This window comes from Bufo gargarizans, chromosome 6, assembly GCF_014858855.1.
Source record: "Bufo gargarizans isolate SCDJY-AF-19 chromosome 6, ASM1485885v1, whole genome shotgun sequence".
NCBI classification, from domain to species: domain Eukaryota; kingdom Metazoa; phylum Chordata; class Amphibia; order Anura; family Bufonidae; genus Bufo; species Bufo gargarizans.
In genome coordinates this window covers 45361290-45384961 of record NC_058085.1, presented here as the reverse complement: position 1 = coordinate 45384961, position 23672 = coordinate 45361290, and the positions used below count along the sequence as shown (strand labels likewise).

Below are 23672 nucleotides of genomic sequence, written 5' to 3'. Positions count from 1 at the left end.
CTCTTGTAAAAAGGTAACAAACACATTTTTGAACAGAGCGGAAACTCAGAAAAGTGCCAGAAAAGGGGGCGCTCCACTTACTCACAGACGAGTCAGAACGGCTTCTATAAATACACAGAATGATTGGATCCCATCGTAAGTTACGCGTCCAGATGTATTATCAGTTTTCCGATAAAATCACTGATAAAACAGTAAGATGTTCCGGATAGTCCGGAAATATGCAATAATCAAAAAAAAATTGAACTTTTAGAGAGGACTTACGAAAGGACAACACATCCACCATGACTCGTGGCTACAATCAGTACAGCAACAAGTACCCAGTATTCAATGTATACTAACTAGGCAGGAGGCCTATAAGAAGTACCTTTATTAAAAACTAGGTTTTATATTAAAAGTATTTAAAATAAAGAACAGTCTTATCACATTGGTAATATAAGGAAGAGGGGCAGAAAGGTTACCAGGAGGGTGGGTTCAGGCAGAGCTGGATCACTGTCCCTATTGTGCCCCTACTTGGCCTGGAATGATCTCCCTGTCCAGTTAGTTGGAGCACCCGCCCCGATAGGGGCAATCCCTCTGGACAAGGAATGACCAACCTGTGGCCCTCCAGCTGTTGCAAAACTACAACTCCCGGCATGCCCGGACAGTCTGCAGCTATCAGCCTACAGCAGGGTATGGTGGGAGTTGTAGTTTTACAACAGCTGGAGGGCCGTAGGTTCCCTGCTCTGGACTATCCCAAACCGCTCACTAGGATACCCTACATACACCCTATTGCAGATGTTACCAGCTCAGCATCAAGTGGTAGTACGTACAAGAGGGTATCTAAAAAGAACATTCCAGGGGTATCCTAATAAATGCTTGGGGACAGTCCAGAGGGATCACACTGGTTGGGGTGAAAGCATCGACTAACTGGACGGGGATATCAGTCCAGGCCAAAGAGCGGTGCACCTAGCCTTCCTGCTGCCTGAGGCAAAAACTGAAACAGCACCGCCCCCCCCCCCCACCCCCGCCATGTCAATTTCCCTTCAGCTCATGGCCCTTTGGCTGCCCCCCCCCCCCCTCGATAACCTTTCCTCCCCTTTCTCAAATTACCAAGAGAAATGTGGTAAGACCGTTCTTCAGTTTGATCTGTGGAACTATACCGATTTATGCCACCTTGTCTTTATTAATGAGCATTTATTTTATATACTTTATATTAGAACTTACGAAAGAAAAAACAAATTGAAGTCAGTGGCCACCAGGGATTAGACTGGCCATAGACACCACAGGGAAACTTCCCGGTGGGCCGATGCCCATGGTGCCACCTGGAACTCCTTATGATCTGACGCTCTCTTCCTGACTTGAACTTAACTGTATTATCATCCTAAGGCAACTGGAGCAGGACAGAACGTGGAAGCTGTCCCTGGCCACCACAGAGGGTCGTTTTTTGGGGAGGTATTTTGTGCTGCTGGGACAGTATTTTGTGTTGCACTATGGTATTAGGCTCTTCTGGGGTGGTATAATGTGCTGCACTATGGCATTGCTGACCCTGCCTTCAGCCAATTTGGGTCCCACTACAAAATAGGGACACTTAGTTTTTTCCAGGGCCACTTTAAGTTCCCAGTTGGCCCCTGGTGGCTACCAATAAAACACTTGCTTTCAGAAAATCATCGGGCTGCCTTTAGAAACATTACTTTGGGTTATACTCCATAGAACATTCACCTACTAAGAACTGATCTCAGGGACCTTGTGAGGCCCATTTATTTTCAATATTGCTTGGCTTCCAGCTTGCCAGACCACACTCGTGATTTTTGTGACTTGACGTTTCCTCCATCAAAGGTGGTACAGCAGCAGCGTGGCCACCATGACACATGAGATCTAAATGAGGCTCTCACGTGGTACCAACTACCCAAACCATCAGTCCAGGTGAGTCCTGGATTCCAAACAGCAACTCTGTCATATTTACAGCTCGACTTGTCTTCTCTAGTGCCGATCTATGACAGAAATTGTCCAACGAAGACATGGCTGTCGGCTTGCTGCTCATCTGTATGGTCTTCTTGGAAGAGTAAGAGCACTGAGGCTTGCACAATGCTTCGGCTGTTGCATTTCATTTTCTAATGCTCTGGAATAGGCTATGTCAAGTTTAGAAAAACAATTCCCATGCACCCTAGTAGAAAAATTAATCATCTCTTGACCAGAGTGGAGAGCAGTTACAAAAAAGCGTCTCTCGCTCTGCTGGACCTGTCCTGTCCTGCATCACACAGACAACCCATTGATGTGAATGGACATTGTGTAATACTTCATTTCACCTTTGGTGGCACTGCAGGGAAAGAGAACACTCATTGGAAAGAGACTTTTCAGATACAGCAGGGATTATCCAATGCAGAGAACACTTTTTAGCTACTTTACGAGTACGGATAGGTGGCCGTCACAAAATAGGTAATTCTGTATGATCGGCACTATGCCAATTCTGTGTTGATATTACTTTGATGCCACCAGTATTTGGCTAGGAGTACAATAATGGCACCAATGTACAACTATTCGTCACATCAGAGCAGTCCTTAGGCCTCTTTCACACGAGCATGACAGATTAGGTCCGGATGCGTTCAGTGAAATTCGCACCATTTTGCACGCAAGTTCCGTCAGTTTTGTCTGCAATTGCGTTCAGTTTTTTTCCGCGCGAGTGCAATGCGTTTTGATGCGTTTTGCACGTGTGTGATAAAAAAAAACTGAAGGATGAAAAACATCTAACGCAGAACTAATGCGTGAAAGAAAATGTACACAGACCCATTGAAATGAATGGGTCAGGATTCAGTGTGTGCGCGCGCTGTGTTCACATCACGCATTGCACCTTGTGTGAAAGGGGCCTTAGGCTAGGTCTACACAACGACATTTATCGCGCGACATACATAGGGCACAACTACACTGCGACATGTGTCGCACGACATTGATGTTGCGCGACAATTTTTATAATGATAGACTATGGTGTTGCACTGCAACATGCTGCGGCGCAACAGTCACAGAAAAATTCATTTCGAAAGTCACTCGACAAATGTCGTTGTGTAGACCTAGCCCAGGCATCCTCAAACTGCGGCCCTCCAGCTGTTGTAAAACTACAACTCTCATAATGCCCTGCTGTAGGCTGTTCGGGCATGCTGGGAGTTGTAGTTTTGCTGCAGTTTGAGGATGGCTGACCTAGCCTTAGTGTTGAGAGCTCTGGGTATTTAGGAGGAGAAAGAAGTTGGTCTTGAGGTTATAACCACAGTTGGTTTTGGTGGAACAGGGGTTAGATGTTGACTTCTATACTTTGGGCTCCTGAATGGCAGCTGGATATTACTCTGGTTCTCAAGAGGGAGAGATCTGGCCACCCCTGCTCCATAGTTGTGAATGTAAATGCTTTACACATTAAAAGGGAACCTGTCACACTGAACAAGCAGCACGGTCTGTGGGCAGAGCAGGAGGAGCTGAGCGGACGGATATAGTTCTATAGGAAACAATTCAAGGTAACTTGTTTTCTTATTCATTTCTATCCTGCTCAATTTAGGCGTCAGTGACAGTCTTCTCTTAATAAGGCCTCTTGCACACGACCGTATGTATTTTGCAGACCGCAAAAAAGAGGGATGACATCCGTGTGCATTCCGTATTTTGGGGAACGGAACAGCTGGCCCTAATAGAACAGTCCTATACTTGTCCGTAATGCGGACAATAATAGGACACGTTCTCTTTGCGGAACAGAAATACGGAAACAAAATGCTCTGTTTTTTTGCAGACCCATTGAAATGAATGGTTCCGTATACGGTCTGTAAAAAAAACAGAATGGAAACGGAATGAAAATACATTCGTGTGTAAGAGTACAGAGATAGCTCTTAAAAGGCTTTTCAGAGGATTTACTAGTTTGGATAGGTCATCAGTATTTGATCATCCGGGACCACCGCCAATAAGCTGTTTGAGAAGGCACGGCGGCCCTCTCTCTGCTCACTAAGCGCAGCGCCATACATTGCATAGTGGCCATGCTTGGTATCGTGGGGCTGAGCTGTGCCTAGGCCATGTCACTGATGAAAGGGAAAGCTAAGAGAAGGCCGGAGAATGGGACTGAGCTGCAATACCAAGCACAGCCACTATACTATGTACGGCGCCGTGCCTGGCGAGCAGAGAGAAGGCCGCGGTGATGCTGCAAGCACCGGTGCCTTATCAAACAGCTAACCAGTGGGGGTCCCCCTCCGATCAGATACTGGTCGGTCATAAATAAAAATAATCCCTTTAATGGGTTATACTTGGCTATTTTAAAAGCTCCCACACAGAGACAGCAGCCACGAGATGGGGGATATATAAGTGGGACCTGCACCTATCGGACATGCCATCATTGTTCAGATGGGAACCTTTTAAAGATTTGACTTTGGCAGAACGAGTCACCCACCTAATGGACATCGACGCTCCCCCTAATGGCAGATGTTACGGTAAAAAAAAAAAAAGGATTGAGCATGTCGGAATTCAACATGCCCAGTCCTTTGATCCCGCAGTAGTTTATTCCGTTCTTCCCACTGGCATGCTCCAGCGAGTGCTGTATCCCAGGAATCCAGGCACAAAAAAATAAAAAAATAAAAATAAAATGTAATCCTACAAGATCCCCAAAAAATAATAACAATCCACATACAAATAAAAAATGCGCAAACACTGACTCGGTTTGACATTAAAAAATATAATTGATATGCAAGACATTTCATTGGATTGGAAATAAAAGGTCATTATTTCCTGTTGTGTATATTGTGGGTTTTTTTTCCCCCCGACATGACACAACCCTGCAGTATTCACCATTAGAAGCCCCCATAGAACATGGCCCAACGAAACAAGCCCTTCAGTAATCGAAAACATTACTAGATGTCATGGATACCATGACCCCCCCGGTTACCCCTTGCAATGCATTGTACAGCGCTCAAATGGAGAAGGTTGGAGGGGGGGTAGCCCAAAAAAATTACAATTGACAGAATATTGGAAATGGGTAGAGCAGAGGAAAAAAAATAATACAATAATTGTAACTTCGAAGGGTTTGTCTCACTTCAGCACATGGCATTTATCCTGTAGAGAAAGACAAGACACCTGCTAATGTACTGTAAGCCGTTGCCTCTCCCGACATGTCTGTCGACCCCCCCACATGTAATAAAAATCCGGGAGCATTTATTCTTAGGACTCTGTGATGGGCCATTCCTCCATTATTCCTTCTAGAAGTTATGAAAAAATTGCCAGCAGTTTGCAATGAAGGTCCAGATAGGGGGCTGTCCCCGTACAGTCTGACACGAGCAGTACTGATTGGATGGCTTCAGACTATGCAGGAACGCACCTCCAACTAGTAACGCCCAGCAGGACCTTCACTGTTGGCAGTTCTTTCCTAACTTCTAGTAGGAATAATCAAGCAATGGAACAACAGAGAGTCATAAGAACAGAGGCTCCACAATTATTATTACAGGCTGGATGCAAGCAGGTGCTACAACAGACACGTCAGGAAAGGGGATGGGTCCTACATGTCAGCGAAGGCGATGGGTCTACTTTAATAAAAAGGGCAAATAACAAAAAAAAACAAAAAAAAAAACACACACCTTTATTGGCTTTTATTAGGAACCATAGAATAAAAAAATGAAAAATTTTTTTTTTTTTTTTTTTCAAAAACGTGGCTACTAGGATATAGTCTCACACGGCAGATTTGTTGCAGAAATCTCGGAGACTGAAACGGGTAAGCACGTTGGGTTTTTACAAACCCCGTTCAGTGGTGGTGGCTGTTCTCCGAAATTTTTGCAACCGATTTTCCCGAACTCACCCTTCATGGCGACCCCAATGCATTGCAAGCCCCTCTGTCGGCAGGAGGGCTCTTTCGGTGACACATGGGCCACTTCTATAGATCCTGAGGAGTACGTTGTACAGAGGGCACACTTGCCAACATTTGAATTGGGACGTTTAAAGTCCTGCCCCCTGCCCTGACCGGGGCCACCCATTTTTGGGCAGGATTTACACAAACTCTTCCCTATCCGTCGTCCGCATTCCTGGGATTGCCCCAGCGAAACCGGAAACCGTTCGCATGTAGGAGAGGGTAATTGGTTAGGTCTTTAGTACCAGTCATATGCCCATACAAAAAAATAAACCTGCCCCAATATGATTCCACGGGACAGATTTTCCTCTGAAGTAGTATATATATATATATATATATATATTTATAGGCAAAAATTCATCTTTAAATTATATCCCAAGACTGTCCTCCATTAACTAGGTTTCTGATGACCTCAGACGGCATTATTCTAGTGTATTTTTTAGTACCCGACCCTTATGGAGACCACGTAGTCTTGGTCAGCAGTGACCCCTCTCGCCGCGGCTCGGCCGGCACAAAATCATCATCATGTCAATCTAACTACTTGGCTTTAAAACGAAAAACATTAGATAAAAAAAAAAAAAAAAAAAAAAAGGAATAATAGGAGGAGGACGCTATTCACACAGTCACTCCAGAATCGCTTAAAAAATAAATGTGGGGGCGAAAAAAAAAAAAATATATTTAAATATTAAAACTTAAACAAAAAAAAAAAATTCACCCCTTCACCAGCAAAACCCTATAAATATTTGCCACCGTACTTTACCCAGATCACGCACTCTTCCTCTCAAACACAGACTGAAATCAGAATATAGAACATAAATATTTTTCAAAAAAATAAAAAAAGGGGACAAAAAAAAAAAAAAAAAAAATCTAGTAGCACCTAAAACCAAAAACCTAAATTTCTATAAACCCATACGGCAGCAAATGGGCAAAAGAAAATATATATTTTTTTTTATCCCACTCCGGTAAGACGCATCGGTGAAACTCCTGCACTACCAGTAGGGGGCAGTGGCAGCGCGGGGGTTAGACGTTTGCATGTAAAAGGCCAACAGAAACAATATGGAGTCCAGTAATCCCAGTCCCGTGATGCGTTTCTATGGGTTATTTAAGCAGCCACATTCAGCTGCCCCATGTCCTGTAGGAAGAGAAGTCCGTGCGTAGGATGAGAGGGGGGGGAGGGGGAGGGGGTCGCTCGCGTCCGATTAGTCTCCCAGAATCATTTTCACGAAGGACGCCACATCAGTGTTCATGGATGCGTGCAGAGTAAAGAACGGGTGTTGCTGCGGGGGAGAAAGAGGAAAATATTAAAAACGTAAATATAATATAGTACATAAAACATCTATTCTTAGAAATCTGTGTTGTGCTGTTCCTCTGTTATCCCTCCTGGAAAAGTAAAGTATAAACTTACCATTTTCCTTCTTAATCAAATCTGACCCCTATAGCACTTTCCAATCAGTGCAGACATACCCTGTTAGAGATCAATGGAACCTACTGATTTGTGTGAACAGGTCCCATGCAGATTCAGGTGTCTCCCTGGCAACAGACTGCAAAATCGGCCTGAAATTGGAGGGACCGTCACAGCAGGGGCTGTACTCTAACTATGAAGACACACTGTTCTGCATAGGAGCTGTAGACACATAATGCCCCCGACATTTATGTAGAGCATTAAGCGCCTGCGCAGCGTCCTTTCCATTCACAGCTATAGGACTTCTGAAGACAGCCAAGCTTGCTTAGCAGTGAATGCAGTGGACACTGTGCATGTGCGACCTCCCTAACAATAACCAAAAATAGGTGAGCCAATAGTGGGTTATTTTCAGAAGCCCCATAGCAGTAATTGGAGAAAGCTGCGCATGCGCTGCTTGCTCTCCATTCAAGGCAGGGCCCGATTCTTGAGATATGAGTGGATCCCAGGGGTGTGGCCCGTGCCTATTAGACATTTATGGCATATCCTATTGGTGTGCTATAAATTTTCACATGGGTAAACCCCTTTAAGTGCAACGAGAACCCACAAGTGCAACAACTCCCATTCAGTTCAAACGGAATGACCATGCATCATCAGTCCTTTCGAGCCATATCCTATTGGTGTGCCATACATTTTCACATGGGTAAACCCCTTTAAGTGCAATGAGAACCCACAAGTGCAACAACTCCCATTCAGTTCAAACGGAATGACCATGCATCATTAATGCTTTCAAGGAAAACAAGGAGTCCCGTGTTCTTAAGACCATGATCTGAAGGGAGAGGGCTAATTAGTTGACATCCACATTTACCATAAGCTCTGCGTAGGGTGGACGCTCTTCCGAATTCTTCTTCAAGCTGCAAACAGAACAAAATGTATATAAGACTCGCATCGGGGGGGGAAAAAAAAAAAGAATCCTCTTCTCACATCTACAAACAAGGGGGCTTGAGGGTTTTGCAATCTTTAAAATGTGCTCGGAAACAAGTGCAAAAGTCTTCACCCCCCCCAATGACAGGACACATCAGCAGCTGGACAGCAACAGGGGTCAGTGTCAGAGCCACATCCGGCACAGCGCAGCCTCGGTACCCATCCTTCGTCAGGAGGTTTCCTGCGATTGCTTCCGGCCCAGTGATCTTAGGGAAACTTTCCAGACAGACAATAGCCAAGACACAACCAGTAAAACGGGAGCGCTCACACTAAGAAAAGCAAGGCCTATAGAATTCCTGAAATCTAAAGGGAAACTGCCGGATACACTTTTCCTGCTCCTGCCTGGTGGTAAACACATTGCTCACATTTACGGAACCGCACTATTAATATTACTATGTTTAGATAACGGGTCCCCTAGTCATGCCGACACCACGGCCAATGCTGCACCCACATCTCGGCCCCTCACCTATTAAGAGGTCTGCCATCTATATATGTTTTATTTTATCTTTATTTTTTTATATAAAATTTTAAAAAAAATCTGAATAATAAAGCTCGGAAAGCCTGCCCTCTGCGATCATGTTGGGATGTCAAACAGCAAGTCCCTATCGCTCTGTCTCTGACTGGAGGAACTGGCAGAAGAAAGCAATACATGGGTACACGGCACTAGACATCACTAATGCTTTATTAATCAGATTTTCACAACCGTAGATGGAGGAGCTCCTGGCAGCCACCTGCCCCAAGCTCAGCATACACACACGGACCGGTACTGGTTTCTATTTGCAGACTGGCCTTTCTCAAAGTCAGGCCTCTTTCACACTACCGTTTTTTTTTCTTTCCATTTTGCGGGTCGTTTTTTGCGTTCCGTATACGGAACCATTCATTTCAATGGTTCCACAAAAAAAAAAAAAAAAAAAAAAAAAAAACTGAATGTACTCCGTATGCATTCAGTTTCCGTATTTCCGTTCCGTTGAAAGATAGAACATGTCCTATTATTGCCCGCAAATCATGTTCCGTGGCTCCATTCGAGTCAATGGGTCCGCAACAAAAACACATACGAAAATGCATCCGTATGTCTTCCGTATCCGTTCCGTTTTTGCGGAACCATCTATTGAAAATGTTATGCCCAGCCCAATTTTTTCTATGTAATTACTGTATATGCCATACAGAAAAATGGAACGGAAACAAAAAAACTGAACAACGGATCCGTGAAAAACGGACCGCAAAACACTGAAATAGCCATACGGTAGTGTGAAAGAGGACGCAATGGAAGTGCAAGCTCTGTCGTCAAGAGGACGCTAGCTTGCTGGCCCCCCCAGACAGCAGCTCTGAAGCCACATTCAGTTTGGAACCACCATCTCTGTGGCGCAGCGATAGCAACCCTGACCATATGACTGACAGCATACAGTCTGGGGGGGGGGGTCTCACTAGGATCCATCATGGTAGCTCAATGACCCATTTCGTGGCCCAGGCTGCGAGGGACATCCTCTATGAATATGACTCCTGACCATTTTAAAGGGACCATGCACGATTAAAAAACATGGCTGCTTTCTTCCACAAACAGCACCACCATAGGCTGTGTGTGTGTGTGGTATCACAGCTCTACTAAAGGGAACAAGGATGAGCTGTAATACCTAACACAACCTGTAAACAGGTGGGGCGCCGTTTCTAATCTTGGACAACCCATATATCATGAGATAGTCTAAAATGCTGCACATGACCACTAGAGGGCAACGCTACAAGCATAATTTATTTTGAAAGCATTTAGACCTCCTTTTTAAAGGCTTTGTGGAGGGTACCTATAATGGCCCCTTTGATTACATCACAGGTCCTAAATCTTGGATCTACTCTACCTTCTTATAAGAAGAGAGCAACGACTCCCATCATCACTCACCACTTTGAGGTAAAGTCGACAAAATCCGCTGAAAACTTGCCCGCGGGCAACTGTGGAGATGGTTCCTCCACCACCTGTTTGAGCTGCTGGAAAGGAGTCCCCCAGGAGTCGTACGGAAACCGCAGGATGGCGAGCTCAATCTAAAGAAGAGACAGGAGGAGGACGTCATGGGTAGGAGAAGTGCTATGTGACTTCTTTTTTTGCAGCTGTTGCCTTATGAAACTATATAAACCATACAATAAACCTGGAGGTAAAATTATCACACTCCACAACATAGACTGCGGTCGTGATATAGCAGTGCTGAACGCGTCCGGAAAACAGACAACCGCGTGACTCTGCTGCCACCGTGTGGTGAGAAGCTGTACGCAATGAAATGCATGTGCAATGGTTTCTAAACCCTCCTGCACCAAAGAAGGAGGGAAATATTTTTTGTACATTAAAGCAAAAATACTAAATGCTAACAGAGAATACATCTAAGGTAATTATTGCACTCTATACTCTTACTCCGCATCACGTGCAACCAGAAAAACATAATAACAATGGTATGTTTAGATCATGGGTCCCCTAGTTGTGCCAAATCGTGGCCAACACTGTCCCCACATCTCAGCCCCTCACCTATTAACCACCTCAGCCCCCCTAGCTGAAACACCCTTAAAGGGAGTCTGTCACCACATTTGAGCATATTACCCTAAGTTCACACCTGAGCGTTTTACAGCGCGTTCAAACGCGCTGTAAAACGCTCAACACGTGAAAACCAATGCTTCCCTATGGCCCTGGCTCACACTTGAGCGTTTTACAGCGCGTTTGAACGCGCTGTAAAACGCCCGACGCATAAACAAGTTCTTGAGCTTTTTTTTTTGGGCGTTTGTCGCGCGTTTTGGCCATAGACTCATTGGACAACACTGCAGTCAATCACACAAACGCGCGTTTACTATTGCAAAAACGCGCATAAAAACGCGCGACAAATACGCGCGTAAAACGCTCGTCTCAGAAACGCTCAGGTGTGAACCCAGGGTTAGACAGATCCAATAGCGTTATATGTGCCACCCAGAAGTTAAAAACGGTACCTTTGTTGCATATACCGGAATCTTGTTTCAGCCAAAAATGAACTTTGTAGATTCTGTAAATGCGCCCTCTCAAGTGCCCAGGGCGGCGTCTCAATCTTCCGAGCCCAAGACCGGACCTCCCCAACGGCTCATAACCCCGCCCTCCGTGTGCCTCTGCCCGCCCCTTTTACGCTCCTCCTCTCTCCTTTTCCACTGCGGCTGCGCGGCCAAATTCGTAGCGGGCGCAGTGGAAAAGGAGAGAGGAGGAGAGTAAACGGGCAGAGGCACACGGAGGGCGGGGTTAAACTTCTCGGTGGCACATATAACTCTATTGGATCTGTCTAATATGCTCAAATGTGGTGACAGACTCCCCTTCATGACCAGGCCACTTTTTACACTTCTGCACTACACTACTTTCACCGTTTATCGCTCGGTCATGCAACTTACCACCCAAATGAATTTTACCTCCTTTTCTTCTCACTAATGGAGCTTTCATTTGGTGGTATTTCATTGCTGCTGACATTTTTACTTTTTTTGTTATTAATCGAAATGTGTGCGAAGTAGTTTGAAATCAAAATGTGTAAAAAATGACCGGTGAAATCCGAAAGATGCACTTTGGAATATGTGCCCCTTTGCCCAGCTAGGCTGCAAAAAAGTGTCACACATCTGGTATCGCCGTACTCAGGAGAAGTTGGGCAATGTGTTTTGGGGTGTCATTTTACATATACCCATGCTGGGTGAGAGAAATATCTTGGTCAAATGCCAACTTTGTATAAAAAAAAAAAAAGTGGGAAAAGTTGTCTTTTGCTGAGATATTTCTCTCACCCAGCATGGGTATATGCAAAATGACACCCCAAAACACATTGCCCAACTTCTCCTGAGTACGGCGATACCAGATGTGACACTTTTTTGCAGCCTAGGTGGGCAAAGGGGCACATATTCCAAAGAGCACCTTTCGGATTTCGCAGGCCATTTTTTACAGATTTTGATTTCAAACTACTTCTCACACATTTGGGCCCCTAGAATGCCAGGACAGTATAACTACGCCACAAGTGACCCCATTTTGGAAAGAAGACACCCCAATGTATTCCGTGAGGGGCATGGCGAGTTCCTAGAATTTTTTTTGTCACAAGTTAGTGGAATATGAGACTTTGTAAGAAAAAAAAAAAAAAATCATAATTTTCCGCTAACTTGTGACAAAAAAAAAAAAATTCTAGGAACTCGCCAGGCCCCTCACGGAATACCTTGGGGTGTCTTCTTTCCGAAATGGGGTCACATGTGGGGTATTTATACTGCCCTGGCATTTAGGGGCCCTAAAGCGTGAGAAGAAGTCTGGAATATAAATGTCTAAAAAATGTTACGCATTTGGATTCCATGAGGGGTATGGTGAGTTCATGGGAGATTTTATTTTTTGACACAAGTTAGTGGAATATGAGACTTTGTAAGAGAAAAAAAAAAAAAAAAAAACAACAATTTCCGCTAACTTGGGCCCAAAAAATTTCTGAATGGAGCCTTACAGGGGGGGGTGATCACCCATATAGACTCCCTGATCACCCCCCTGTCATTGATCACCCCCCTGTAAGGCTTCATTCAGACGTCCGTATGATGATTTTTACGGATCCATGGATCGGATCCGCAAAACACATACGGACGTCTGAATGGAGCCTTACAGGGGGGGTGATCAATGACAGGGGGTGATCAGGGAGTGTACATGAGGTGATCACACCCCTGTCATTGATCACCCCCCTGTAAGGCTCCATTCAGACGTCCGTATGTGTTTTGCGGATCCGATCCATGTATCCGTAAAAATCATACGGACGTCTGAATGGAGCCTTACAGGGGAGTGATCAATGACAGGGGGGTGATCAATGACAGGGGGTGATCAGGGGTTCATAAGGGGTTAATAAGTGACAGGGGGGGGGGGGTGTAGTGTAGTGTAGTTTGGTGCTACTTTACACAGCTGCCTGTGTCCTCTGGTGGTCGATCCAAACAAAAGGGACCACCAGAGGACCAGGTAGCAGGTATATTAGACGCTGTTATCAAAACAGCGTCTAATATACCTGTTAGGGGTTAAAAAAAACACGCATCTCCAGCCTGCCAGCGAACGATCGCCGCTGGCAGGCTGGAGATCCACACTCTTACCTTCCGATCCTGTGAACGCGCGCGCCTGTGTGCGCGCGTTCACAGGAAATCTCGCGTCTCGCGAGATGACGCGTATATGCGTGACTGTGCGCAGCGATGCCGCCTCCGGAACGCGATCCTGCGTTAGGCGGTCCGGAGGCGGTTAAAGAGGTCCACTATCTGTATTTTTTATAGAAAATCTGATTACTAATGCTTGGAGTGGTTAATATACCCCGCCCCTCCCTCTAAGCCATTATGTTGGGATGTCGGCCAGCAAGTCCCTTTCATTAAGCTGAACTAAAACTGCCATGGGCAGGAAAGGGACAAGGAGCTCAGGACATCACCCCTGCATTATTAATCAGATTTTCTTAATCCCTGTAAATGGAGCAGCTGCTATGGGGTCCCAATTCTGGTGGTTTGCATATTGCTAGCATATGCCGACTACGGGGTGCGTCTTCGGGAAAGCGGACTGACAAATATTTAACCCCTAGAAAACTTGCACTAGGTTTCAGGCTACAATCTTAAAGGGTTTATCTGGCTATTTAAATTAATGACCTATCCCCAGGTTAGGTCATCAATATCAGATTGGCGGGGGGGTCTGACATCCGGAACACTCGCTGACCAGCTGTTAGAATAGGCTGGTCTTCCGTGAGCGCCATGGCCTCTTTTAAGGCCACCATACATTGGTTACATGGCCTAGTTGCCGCTCAGCCCGATAGAAGTGAATGGGGCTGGGCTGCAATACCAATCACAGCCACTATACAATGTACAGCGCAGTGCTTGGAAAGCTGCGGGAGCCAGCTGCACTCACCAGAACTCCAGTGAGCGCGGTTCCCTCAGACTGCTGATGGGTGACGGTGTCGGGACTCAGACCCCAGCTGATGTGATAATGATGACCTATCCTCGGGATAGGTCATCATTATCAATACTTGGATAACCCCTTTAAATATTAATATTCCGTTTACAACCTGCTCCTAGTATCAGGATGTGTCCCTCCCAGTAAATACATGCTGGACCTGTGTGTCCCGGATGCTGCTGGCTTCACCATTTCTCATCAGCACTGCTTCATTCCTTGTGAAAATAGAAACTAATAGTGTGCGATTTCCCCTGCTCCGAGTGCCGTTCCTTCTCTCTATACTTCTGCAAAGCAACAGATTCTTCCCCCTGCAAACTGTCTTGTCTGTGTTTTCCTCACTATCGAAAGCGTGTGTGATCTACCTTTCTTGGATGCTTTCCCCCCTCTCCACAATATGATCTACCATGTACAACCTCCTGCCCCTCCCTGCTGCCGACATATTCTGATGTTTCAAGTAAATAGCATTCTTACCATAGTAATCCCCAGGCTCCAAATGTCAGACTTGACACTGTATCCTTTCTGATTCAGCTCCGGGTTTATTCTTTCAGGCTGTACAAAGGGAGAGAACGGGTATTTATGAGACGAGGCCATGCAAATAATCAGCATAATCAGTCCCTCTTCTATCAAGGTGAGAAAACCAGAGCGGGGCTGATCTGCTTTTGGGAAAGTTGGGTGACAATATGGTTATCACTACAGCTACCAGAGAGCTAGACGTCCCTTGTAGAAATACCCTTAGGCAGACCGAAAGAGCAACATGAAACAGCGCTGCCATGTCAGTGTGGCTGTGCCTGGTACTACAGCTCAGCCCGACTGAAAGAAATCCCAGTACTGAACCAGTGAGGGCAGCACTTACAGCCATGTACGGTTTGCATCCGGCATCCATGGTTTTGGCTACAGAGTCGACTAAGTATCCGCTGATCCCGAAATCACACATCTTCACCTGACCCTGCTTGTTGATGAGGACATTGGAGGGCTTCACGTCTGCAAAGGGAAGAAAAATTCCGTAACATGAGAGAAGAGCAGAGTTATACACCGCCTCTCTCATGACAACCCTTCCTGGCAGAGCTCCGGCTTGTGAATCCAAACCACTATCAGTCCTCAAGTTCTGTCTGGAGTAGCATTGGATATATGGAAGTATTCACATTAGTGTGGATCCACAGGCTGAACAGGGCCAAGAAGTGTTGTCATGGGGGCATAGGAGAATGGCACAGATGGGTTTCAGGGCTGTAATTTCAAGCATTAACAACACTACTTGTGGTGCACATAGAGGCACAATTTTCTAACATACTTTGCCTTTCTTTCTTGCTGCACTTGCTGTCAGTGAATAGAAAAATGCAAATGAAAGTTTGCATCCAGAATAAAAAATAAATAAAAAAAACGCAGTCCTGAGAAAATATCTAAAACAGATGCTCAGAATAAATCCACAATTACAGTAGGCCAGATGATTGCTAACAAAGTGTTCATAGGAGTGCTCATTAGTGATGATCTGGCAGTGTAATACTGATTACCCGATCGTTTATTGGGCAATGGCAATTTTTAGGCACGCTCAAAAATCATTTGCCGGCAGGAGGTCGTATTGTCTAACCACGGTCTGCTGCCGGCAAATAACGATTCAGTATGGGAACGAGCGATATCTCCTCTTCATACTGTGGAGGAGATCTCTGCATGTAATAGCAGCGGTCGCCTCTGCTGACGGGAAGGAACGCTGCCTTCCCGACATTCATTTGCCACATTTGCTGGTGCAATACCACCCATAGAAAAATAAATAAAAAATGGCTGCGCCACACCTATCCATGGATTAGTACTGCATAGAGGCTCCACTGAAATATTTGTCGATGTATCCATATGAGGGGTTTTTATTTTATTTTTTTTGCGACACCATTTTAGGGTACATATAACATTGACTTTTATTACCTTTTTTGGGGTAGTAATGAAAAAGAATAACAATTCTGCTATTGTTTTCTGCACTTCAAATTTACGAAGTTCACTGTGTGGCATAACTAGTGCGTTACCGTCATTGTATAGGTCAGTATGATTACGGCAATGCCAAATATGTATAGTTTTATGTGTGCCAGAACTCATTCATTTTGGCGCTGTTGTAGCCGTAGCAGGATTTTTTTATTTTTATTTTTTATTTATTTTTTTGTGGGGCAAAATGTAGTTTTCGTTGGTACCAATTTTTGGGGTACATAGAACTTATTGATAAACATTATTCTTTTTGGGGGGGATAGGAAAAAAAAAAACTATTCTGTATTTTTTACATTTTTTTACTGTTCAAGGGGAGGTTTGAATAACACGTTATCTCTATTATACAGGTTGTGGCTGAGTGATATTATATGAGTACATGGGTGTGTGTTTTAAGCACTTTTAGAAAAAAAAATATAAATACAACAACTTTTGTGTTTTTTTTTTTACTTAACTTTAAAAAAAAAAAAAATGAAAAATGTATCTCACTTGGGAACATGGCTTTTATAATGTAGTGATAAACCGTGTATACAAACGCATTACAGTCTATTAGGGTGTGACTGTGGCACGGTCTAATAGACATACAGTCACGGGGGGGCCTTTCTTAGACGCGCGGCTGCCGTGGGCGATGCTGGCAGAGGGAGCCTTCTCCGGCTGTCTAGATGCTGCAGTCGCCATTGACTGCAGCATCTAGGGAGTCAGGCATCAGTGGATTCTCCGCTGCCAGCAGTTACAGCAGGAGCCTGGCTTCAGTCAGTGCCAGGTTTCCGCTGTGATTTGGAGCGCTATATCGGTTCAAGATTAATGATATGGGCAGCACAAACTAGACGCGGAACGCCGATACGGCGCTCCGGACCAAATAAAGTCTCATGTGTAGAAATACATATGAGGTGCAGGTGAGAAATTACTCCGGATTGGAATTGGACCAAACCCGACTTCCCCATGTCTCGCTTTTTAATTTTGTACATATTGACATGCCATCATCAAAGGGGCATTCCGGCTGTTAAAAGTTGTTACCTATCCACAGGATAGGAGATAACTATTAGATCAGTAGGGGTCCTACCACTGGGGCCCTCATCGATCATGAGAATGGGAGCCCCGTGCCCACTGCAGCCTTCCTGAAAAGAACGGAGCGGCCGGTCGCACATGCGTGCCCCTGTTCCAATCATTTCTATAGGAGTTCCAGAGAGAGTACATTGCTCACCCATCTCCAGAATTCCCATAGAAATGAATGGAGCGGCTACACACCTGTGCGATTGGCCGCTCTGTCCTTTTCAGGGGGGCTGCAGAGGCTACGGGGACCCAGTTCTCGTGATCGGAGGAGGGACAACACCGCCCCCCGATCTAATACCGGAATACCTCTTTAACGTCCACACAGGAGACCTGGCGTAAGATTCAGCAAAAGACACAGTTAAAGGGGTTGTCCACTTTCTGGTCACTTCTGACCATTGTGTAACATAACTCTATGGTACTTACTAATATAGCCTTTGTTAATATTCGATGCAGTTTGTTCATGAGCCATGCCTCCTCGTTAGGCAAATCTGTGTTGTTCACATAGAGGTCCAGTCCATGGCCGATGATTAAGGGTCATGTGACCAGACAACACTCAGTGCACTTGCACTGGACTTCAAAAAGCGCAAGTGAAATTGACAAATACAGTGTATTTGAATGGAGGAGGCGAAGTGATCAGCAGCCATTTTAAGGACGGGACCTCCGTGTGGACAGCACAAAAGACTTGGCCAACAATGAGCATACTCTATAAAATATAGAAATTGGTGCAGATCAACAAAGGCTATATTACTAGAGTATTATACACATTCATCAACGGTGGCCAGAAAGTGTCCAACCCCTTAAAGTCCCACAGACCTTTTACAAGTTACACTTCTAGGCAATCCAGCTTTCCATGATGGCCCCCACCCCCATCCTTTATACCTGGTTCATCACCAAGAACACGCGCCCACTTCCTGATGAGTGGGGACTCAGTGTTTCACCAGGATCTTAGCCTTCTCCAAGATATAAGGGGCAAGTCACATACACTGTACGATAAATTATCGCACCTGCTCCACTGGATCGGTGGCACGGCTCCATGTCTTTCCTGGGTTGGACATCTTCTGGATCGCTCAAACTCCCTCAAAACATTTCCATCAGATATATGGAAATGGATCTACAAGCTTCCCACAAATCATACATTTCACCTATCAGAGATGGCCATCTACCCCTCAGACTCTTGTCTCCGATGTGGTTCTCCACGAGTGGATTCTGCTCATTGTCTTTGGTCTCGTGAAGTCATTCTGCCTTTCTGGCCAAGGGTCCACAACGTTAGGCCTCTAGCACACGAACGTTGTGCATCCGTTCCGTGAGGCGGCCGGGACGGATCGAGACCCATTCAACTTGAATGGGTCTGTGATCCATCCACACCGCAAAAAAAAAAAAAAAAAAAATAGAACAAGGACAGAAACACAATAGAAGCACTCCGTAGAGCTTCCGATCCGTGCTTCCGTTCCGCATCTCCGTGATTGCAGACCCACTCAAGTGAACGGGTCCACATCCGTGATGCGGAGTGCACATGGGCTGGTGCCCGCCTTACCTAAACACACTTAAACAACTTTGTACCTTTCACCTGTGCCCTTAGGAGTTTGTTTGGCTGGGTGTAGGGAGGCCCTGTCCCCCTTCTATCCCCCACCCCAGGAAGCATTTTAAATCATTTGTGAGAACCAAAAAGTTTTTTCAAATATGGAAAAGTTTGATAGTCATTTTTCAGGGCCACATTCAGAATAAAGTCGAAATATATCACTTCAAGTACACTACCTGGTACCAGGCACCAGCTACCTGGACTCATGGGCTCTCCCCCCTTTTCCCTGAGGTGTTGGATCACTGTTCCCGAGTGTTGTCCAGTTACCCGCACCATCTTCTTCTCAAGACCTTGTACCGTCACATTGACATCACTTTCATCCACATCCTAATTTTTACCTCCTTCAACATCTGTCTTTCCCAAGAAAGATTACTTCATATAGGCTAATGGAACCCCAGACGAAGGCGGCAGCTGAAACGCGTGTCCATTCCCTTGGACAACTCATGTATTATGGGTCAGTATATTACTTCATTATGAAGACGGCTGATTTTATTTTTTTATTATTTCACTTCCCTTTTGGGGATTTATTCTACTTTGGCATTTTGCACTTTAAGGCCTTGTTCACGCGTCAGTTACTGTGAGCCAAAACCAGGTGCGGGTCAAAAACACAGACCTGTTGCAGATCTTTTCATTATACCTCATTTCGGCGTAGCCTCCACTCCTGGTTTTGGAAATAACTAATCAAATAACTTAAGCGTGAACAAGGCCTAACCCTTTTGGCATAAGGTTTGTTTGTTTTTTTGCATTTTTTACCCATGTCTATTTATGTATTGATATTAGATACACTATTTGTGATATGCATGTATTGGTCTGCATTTTTCAGGGGGGATGTTGTCCTATCTTTCACAGTGAGACTTTTTACTTATGGTTTTTAATGATATCATCTCAATATATAATTTTTTTATGCTTCAGACGTATGCGCTTTCCCTTAGTAGGGTTTTTGTCGTTATGCGCGTCTTGTCCTGGTTTCCACTCGTCTACTTTATTGACATTGATTGAAAGGCCGCTGTGCTTTCTGGACCGCTGTTTTCATGGATAATCAATTATGGCTAATGGGTTGGAGCCTGGGACTGGTAACCTACTTTTTTTTTTTTTTTTTTTTTATGTTCCTGTTTGGAACCAATTTTTGGAAAACTTGAATAAGAAATACGCACAAGACTTTTTAAAGGAGTAATGTCGCCTGCACAGACATCAATGACACTTGTACATGCATTATTGCGCCCTCTGGTGGTCACATGTGCCATTATCATGGGGCGCTTCGGGACCTCCAATTGAGCATCTAAGGCAGGGGTGGCCAACCTGTGGCTCTTGAGCCACATGCGGCTCTTTGCTTCTTCAAGTGCGGCTCTAGCTGTGGAGTCAGGAAGCAGTCAGGTCGCTCACTCTCCACCCCAGGCTCAGATCTCTTTTCCTGATCGGGCACAGTTACTACTTTGCAGCTCCGCTATGTCCTGATGGATGCAGTGTGAGAACATAGTACGTGGAGACACGGACTATGACCTGATGTTGTGCTCATCAGGTCACAGTGTAGAGCGTGTCAGACCTGCAGAGTGGCAGGAGCCCAGTGCCTGATCAGGAGAGGGAAGACATTTTTTTTTAAATGATCTGAGCATGGGGGGGGGGGGTCAGATCTGAGAAGGTAGAACATCTGAGCATGGGGGGGGGGGGGGGGGGGAGAGATCTGAGCCCTGAGGGTCTGACTCTGGGAGTCTGATTTGTGTTGTCAGATCCGAGCATTGGGGGTCTTATTTTGAGGTGTGATGAGGTTTGGGGATCTTATTTTAGGTTATATGAGGATTGGGGATCCGATTTAGAAGTCTGATGAAAATATACCGTATTTTTCGCCCCATAAGACGCACTTTTTCTTCCCCCAAAACGGGGGAGAAATGCCCCTGCGTCTTATGGGGCGAATGCTTGCCGTTTTACATCGCAAGCTGCGATGTAGATGCGAGCGGGGACTCAGGGAGGGAGAGCTGGGGCCGGCAATAGCGGCGGGGCGGTGCAGTCAGTGTAGTATCCCCGCCCCGCCGCTCCGGTATAGTAATATAAGATGTCAATCATTTATTGGTTATTAAACATGCCCCCTCAGTCGTATTACTACCTTATATCCTAATCGCATCTGTAGAATTCATGCAGGCCGGGCGGGCAGCAGCAAGTCTTGTCATGTGCCTGCGCCGCCTACTTTATGAATGAAGCAGGCGGCGCAGGGAAGTGACGTCACGGAGGGACGCGCCGGCCGCCCGCCTGGCCTGCATGAATTCTACAGATGCGATTTCATCCACAGATCCCCCTGTAACAGTGTCCGTCATCCACAGATCCCCCTGTAACAGTGTCCGTCATCCACAGATCCCCCTGTAACAGTGTCCGTCATCCACAGATCCCCCTGTAACAGTGTCCGTCATCCACAGATCCCCCTGTAACAGTGTCCGTCATCCACAGATCCCCCTGTAACAGTGTCCGTCATCCACAGATCCCCCCCGTAACAGTGTCCGTCATCCACAGATCCCCCCCGTAACAGTGTCCGTCATCCACAGATCCCCCCCGTAACAGTGTCCGTCATCCACAGATCCCCAGTAAGTGCGCCATCCACAGACCACCATTAGTTCCAAACACACAGCACACCTTTTTGGTTAAAAATATATTTTTTCTCATTTTTCCTCCCCAAAAACCCAGGTGCGTCTTATGGGCCGGTGCGTCTTATAGGGCGAAAAATACGGTATATGTTTTATTTTTTCTCTGCTAATGAAAAATAAGAAAAAAATATTTTTATCAGACCTTCGATCAGATTTTTTTTGTTGTTAAAACCTAGGTGCATCTTGTAGGGCGAAAAATACGGTGACTCGTGTGTAAATGTATAGCTCGTGGCTCCTGGTAGTCATACGTTGTTTTTTTGGGCTCTTTGTGTCTGTAAGGTTGGCTACCCCTGATCTAAGGGGTTAACTTGCGTTGATCTGAGTTCCACTTTATTGATGTCTTCTCTTAGATGAAATCTGCGGATTGTGTGCGCAGCCATGAACACGACATACTTGGACACCACACGTACAAGCGCCAGGGTCACTTACCTCTATGGATCACGGAGAGTTTACTATGTAGATGTTCTAATGCTCTAACAATCTGCCGGAACAAACAGAAGAGAAGAAAATAAATCAGAGCAGTTCCCTTTAAATGAGGGCACACATAGTAAGCGCCCCCAGGTGGGCATCATAGGTGACATGCAACACCTCTCACTCCTGGTCATTCAGAAGCACCAAGATGGCTCATGTTTGTGGGGAAGCTATAGGATCAGGGGTTTTCACATCCAAGGTTCCTATAGGTTCCTCTGCTAGGTAAGAGGAGAGTAATATCAAAGGGCAATGAAAAAAATGACATGCCATCACACACAGTGCCAGGGGTGGTAGATTCAAGGATCTGGGCCAAGGATCTTTCCAAAACCAAAGCTCTTGTATAAAGGAGGCAAGCTACAAGGCCCATGCCTGTGGACATAGCATCTAGCCACTTACAGAAACTGCTATCTTGCCAAGGATATCCTCCGGGATTGTCAGGCCTTTGTCGATCACGTACTTGTAGAATTTGTCCAGTGATGTGTCCATGAGCTCCATGCAGATCCAAACGTCTCCCTGTACGTAAAGGAAAAGGAATGAAAAAGCTAAAAAAATCCAACAGGACAGGTACAAGGAAAGATACTGCACGCACAGTGTACTCTGCTGTGGAATAAGGTGGTGCTCAACAGATCAGTCATGTCAAGAAGAACACCGAGCTGAAGGCATCTCCACCTTGGACAATTCCTACCTCTTAGAAGAGTCCCTTAAGGCCTCTTGCACACGACTATGTATTTTGCAGTCCACAAAAAATACGGATAACGTCCGTCTGCATTCCGCATTTTGCGGAACGGAACAGCTGGCCCTTAAAAGAACAGTCCTATCCTTGTCCGTATGTGGACAATAATAGGACATGTTCTATTTTTTGCGGAACGGAAATACAGACATACGGAAACAGAATGCACACGGAGTAACTTCCGTTTTTTCTTTTTTTTTTGGTGGACCCATTGAAATTAATGGTTCTGTATACGGTCTGCATAAAAAACGGAACGGACACGGAAAGAAAATACGTTTGTGTGCATGAGGCCTAACAATGAGATGATCACAGGAACTCCAGCGATCACCTGTGATCGGTGGACATACCTGGTAGTTAGTGATCAGTTTCCCTGCAGCGCCACCACAGGGGGAATGAAGCATTACACAGTGTACATTCATATCAATAGAGTGTCTGTGTAATGCAGGATAGGACAGGTCCTCCACAGCTAGAAACACTCTTTGTATCCTCCAGATCATGAGACTCTCCAAGGATCACAAACAAAGTGCCCCCTCCTCAGTTGGGCCAGGATCCCATAACAGTGTGAATAAAGGCAGTATTATATTAGTTATATTCTTGTACATAGGAGCAGTATTATAGTAGTTATATTCTTGTACATAGGAGGCAGTGTTATAGTAGTTATATTCTTGTACATAGGAGGCAGTATTATAGTAGTTATATTCTTGTATATAGGAGGCAGTATTATAGTAGTTATATTCTTGTACATAGGAGGCAGTATTATAGTAGTTATATTCTTGCACATAGGAGCAGTATTATAGTAGTTATATTCTTGTACATAGGAGCAGTATTATAGTAGTTATATTCTTGTACATAGGAGCAGTATTATAGTAGTTATATTCTTCTACATAGGAGCAGTATTCTAGTAGTTATATTCTTCTACATAGGAGCAGTATTATAGTAGGTATATTCTTGTACATAAGAGGCAGTATTATAGTAGTTATATTCTTGTACATAGGAGGCAGTATTATAGTAGTTATATTCTTGTACATAGGAGCAGTATTATAGTAGTTATATTCTTGCACATAGGAGCAGTATTATAGTAGTTATATTCTTGCACATAGGAGCAGTA

General features: G+C 45.1%; 1 protein-coding gene across 3 annotated transcripts in view; it reads right to left on the bottom strand.

Moving 5' to 3' along the window:
- Window positions 1-4655: 4655 nt before the first annotated feature.
- The window catches only part of MAP2K6 (mitogen-activated protein kinase kinase 6), a 52565-nt gene continuing 33548 nt past the window's right edge, over window positions 4656-23672 (bottom strand). For all 3 annotated transcript variants that reach the window (XM_044296794.1, XM_044296796.1, XM_044296797.1), the window contains 7 exons: window positions 22231-22347; window positions 21793-21844; window positions 14987-15114; window positions 14605-14682; window positions 10111-10250; window positions 8104-8149; window positions 4656-7113 (listed from right to left, as the gene is read on the bottom strand). In XM_044296794.1, the coding sequence (XP_044152729.1) occupies window positions 7036-7113; window positions 8104-8149; window positions 10111-10250; window positions 14605-14682; window positions 14987-15114; window positions 21793-21844; window positions 22231-22347 (639 nt within the window). In that variant the 3' untranslated portion in view covers window positions 4656-7035. The remainder of the gene's footprint in view (window positions 7114-8103; window positions 8150-10110; window positions 10251-14604; window positions 14683-14986; window positions 15115-21792; window positions 21845-22230; window positions 22348-23672) is intronic.